At 40.0% G+C, this 4043-nt stretch overlaps 1 protein-coding gene across 1 annotated transcript; it reads right to left on the bottom strand.

The window, feature by feature from the left end:
* Window positions 1-1732: 1732 nt before the first annotated feature.
* LOC110542468 (protein FAM136A) lies at window positions 1733-2350 on the bottom strand. The gene has a single exon (XM_021629054.2). It carries the CDS (start codon window positions 2330-2332, stop codon window positions 1916-1918), a length of 417 nt encoding a protein of 138 aa, XP_021484729.2. The 5' UTR covers window positions 2333-2350; the 3' UTR covers window positions 1733-1915.
* Window positions 2351-4043: the final 1693 nt, after the last annotated feature.

The following is a 4043-nucleotide window of genomic DNA, read 5'->3' as shown; positions in this document are numbered from 1 at the left end:
TTAGTAATTTTCATCCTCAATGACCATTGCTCATACCCACTCCAACTCCAACTTTCTCTTCTTTTAAAGTAACCCAGGCAACTTTCATTTTCTTCCCCTATTTTGAGAAATCTTTACAACCCAAACCACTTACTCTGAGAGCCCTCTTTCTTTACCTATGAATTGGACCTTTGGCACTAATTCCATTGCTATGTGATTTCATTGCTCTGCCTTACACAGACCAATGACAAACACCTGGCTAAAGATAGGTAACAGAAAAATTTTTGTTTTGAATTTTTAATTACAATGGGGAGATCTTAATTTCTTGAATACCAGGACATAGCAAATATAAAATAGTGATGTGACATGTGAATGAAAAGAAAGAACAGAATGGAGAGCTACACAAGTGAAAGTTGCCAAATATTGTAGGTATGAAGATTTAAAAAGCATATTTTTAATGTTTCAGATAGATAACTTTCTAGCTTCATTTTGTATGAGCGATCCTCATGGACTGACCCTCATTATGGCAAACTCCTGAAGTTAACTCAAACTAGTTTGGGCGGGTTTTGTTACTTCCATACATCTTTAAAAAAAGATAGAGAGAGCTACATAATGTGGGTAGCATTTCCGTGCTTTTATGTTAAAAATGGATCCATTACGCTGGACTAAACTCGGATAACAGAGAGAACCCTAAATTTCACTAGCAGTGCTCCCAAAGGCCATACTAAGTCTGTGTCTTCCAAGTAGCTGCCCATCATTTATTTTTATTTTATTTTATTTATTTTTTTATTTTTTTTAATTTTTTTTTAATTTTTATTTTTTGGACACAATGAAACTTTATTTAAAAACCAAACCACTTGGAAAATATATTGCAGGCTTGACACAGCAAAGAGACAGGTAAATCATTGTTTCAAGTAACTGGTATAAATACAACATAGTATACTTATCCAAAAGATAGGTGACATGTTGGGCCAGTAACGCTGCACTACAAAGTCCCAGGCAAAGATGGCATTTGATAACAAGGTGCTTACTTTTAGGACTCCTTGTTGTTAGGGGATTACCTCTATAAGGCTCTGTGAATTCAGGAGGCTGAGTAATACTGGGTTTGGACTTCCATTCTGTGAAATCTAGGTTTTCTCAAGTCCAGCACTTCTCAACAGTTCCTATTTTACTGTTTAATCTCAGCTACTGGTATATAAGTGACTGTCAAACCCTCTTCATGGGGATGTGTCACTTGGCTGCATGAGTCAGTGAAGGAAGCTGTTTCCACACACAGTGTGACACTACCTGGCTTCTTCAGGGGCTTCCAGAACGACAGAATTGAAGAAAAGGAAATTCCCATCGTGATGGCCAGAAAATACAAGGAACCTTTAGAACTTATTGAAATTATTCTCCCTCCTGTATCTTAAATCCATGTTGTGCCCTTGCACATAAGACAAAACCAAGCCAAATAAAGGTCTGGGAAGGAAACCTTTTCCTCCCTCTAAATTATTAGTTTGCTGGGTTTTGTTTCACAGCATATGCAAGGTGGTGTGGTGACACTTGTGGTAAACAGGAGCTTGGCAACACACACACTCTCCTCAAATTTTACCAGCAGGTTGAGGAAAGCTGCCAGCTTGGATGTCTGTGCAGTAGGAATCTAAGCCCTTGGTACAAGGGCATCTCTACTGCCAGAACAAGCACTTGCACGCGAACCTTTAGGAGCTAGAATTCTCCCGTGTGCTATCTGTTATCCAAATTTTAGCAACAGCTTCTTTCCACTTCACCTTCTAAAATCCAGATGTAATGGAACCAGTATCGGGCGGTGAGAGGCATATGCCTGGGACTTTCTGTGTCCTGAGTTTTCCTCATCCATAAACATTGCTTAACCCACTAAACTGCCATTCTTCCTCTTAAATAGCCTGCCCTCAGCCCCAATGGTCACTGGCAAACAATTTTATTTCCCGATGGACGACAGAGACTCTTTCATCTTCTTGGTCATTGTTGGGATGAGGTGCATGTGGTCATCCACACACTTGGACACACAGCTGTCCAGCTGTCGCTTCACCTGCACCTCCTTATTTCCTGCATCCATCGAGTCTTTGGCTTTGTCATTGCAGTGCATGGTGCACCGGGCCAGGCGATCCTGGAACCTTTCCAGCTCGTTGGTGACCAAGGCCTGGGCTTGAGCTAGAGGAGCATGGCAGCGCTCGATGCACTGGTGCACCTGCTGCATAGTTGCTTGGCTGTCCTCACAGCAGTTGGCACTGCACCGGAACATGAGGCCCTGCATCTTCCAAATGTTCTCTCTCTCCACACTTTTCACCATGGCGTCCACAGCCTCCTGCACTCGGAGTTGATGCACCTCCGCCATGGCGACCCTGAGCTGCGCCGCGACCCCATCATTTATTTTTTATCATCACTCCACTCAGTCTACATATTTTAAAAAAATATAGAGGAGAAATGTCCACTTAGAAAGTCTCAGTCCCTCAAGTGGCACTTACTGCTTTTTTGTTCATGTTTTGACAAGAGCAGGTCAGATGGCTACAATTAACTGCAAGAAGGACTGAAAGAGCCGTCTAGTCAGGACTCTTGAAGAAGTCAATGTAATTGGGATGATTAGCTAGCAGCCTCTGCCAACAGATGTTCCCTAATTTGCTCAATGTAAGACAGCTGATATGAACAGAGGTGGGGATTGAAACATAGATCTGTGACTCGGGAAGTTAAGATCTTAAACATTTTTTCTCTACTACATTTTTGTTTTACCAGATGGCTTGCATTTATATAATTAGTTGACTTAGAGTTCCACTAAACCTATTAAATTGCCAGTTCACAAGTTCTCTTCTTGTTGATTTACTTTTAATTTAGATAACATCCAAGAGAAACTCAGTACTCTACTGTTTTGGGAGAGGGTCACTTTACGTTACACAAGAGCGGCTGATACCTCAATTAGGCTACTGACTGTGGAGCTCAGATGTGTGAGCACATGCTAGATTATTTCATTGCAAATGATAGCCAAAACAGTGACATTCTACATTCTTCTTTATATTAGGACTTCTGAGATCTCGGTCCTGTGAGGTGATCTGTTTTTATGCTATTAGTAGTAACTGAGGAAGAAGAATGTAATCAACCTTTTTCAGGTATTTGTTCTAAAATATGAAAATACTGGATACATTCTATCATTCTTGATATTTTTTGTCCTGTCATTTCTCAGAGGCTGATGTAGGTGAGATGAAGTTTAAATGTGTCTCTCCATAAGGGTTCACGTGTTAATTTTTAATATTCTTTGTAAACTGTTAAGAGAGTGACACGTAATTCAATTATGGTGATTACAGACATAACCTTTGGGAGATGATTGTTGTAGGTGAGGTTAGCATCTGCCCTGTGACTGAATATCAATGATTTTATAAGAAGAGGGAACCAGAACAGACATAAAGGTATGTTCTCTGACTTTTCCCAGGTGAATATTACTCAAGCATAGAGCTGTTTCAGCAAGGAGGTCATAAGCATATGCGCGACATTCAACCTCTACATTTGTCATTCTTGTACCAGTGTTCTTTATAAAGTCCCTCAGACTCAATATCTTGCAGAATGAATTAATGAAGGACTCTTTGTTATTGGGAAGATAGCATTATTGGGACCTATGATTGGAACTGTTGCTATTGGACTATATAGTTGAACACTTAGTGAGAATAGAGTGTGGCGATTAAAGTGGACTGTTTTAATAATTCTTATATAGACAGGTATCCTGTTCTGGAGGTATCTGAGGCAGATCCCAAGATCCCATAATCTGAAAATCACCTCCTCTTATTCTTAATTGACCAAGATGTTTCAAAATAAAGAACTGAAGAGAGAAGGGAGGAGTAATGAGTAATGTTGATAGACACAGTGCAGCTGGTTCTTCTTGCTAGTGTAACTTGGACTCTGTTTCTACTGTTGGTAGCATGAAGCTGGTTCTGATATTTACTTTATGAAATTGAAAATAACAAGGCACAGTACTTCTCCTGATCAGAAATTGCTATAAACTTACATAAATGTCACAGTGTTATCTGTATTTCAGGGCATCTCATAGTGACCATATGAGC

The sequence above is a fragment of the Meriones unguiculatus genome, chromosome 2 (assembly GCF_030254825.1).
Source record: "Meriones unguiculatus strain TT.TT164.6M chromosome 2, Bangor_MerUng_6.1, whole genome shotgun sequence".
In the NCBI taxonomy this organism is placed as follows: Eukaryota; Metazoa; Chordata; class Mammalia; order Rodentia; family Muridae; genus Meriones; species Meriones unguiculatus.
Note: the sequence above shows the minus strand (reverse complement) of the source record. Positions and strands in the feature narration are given on the sequence as shown.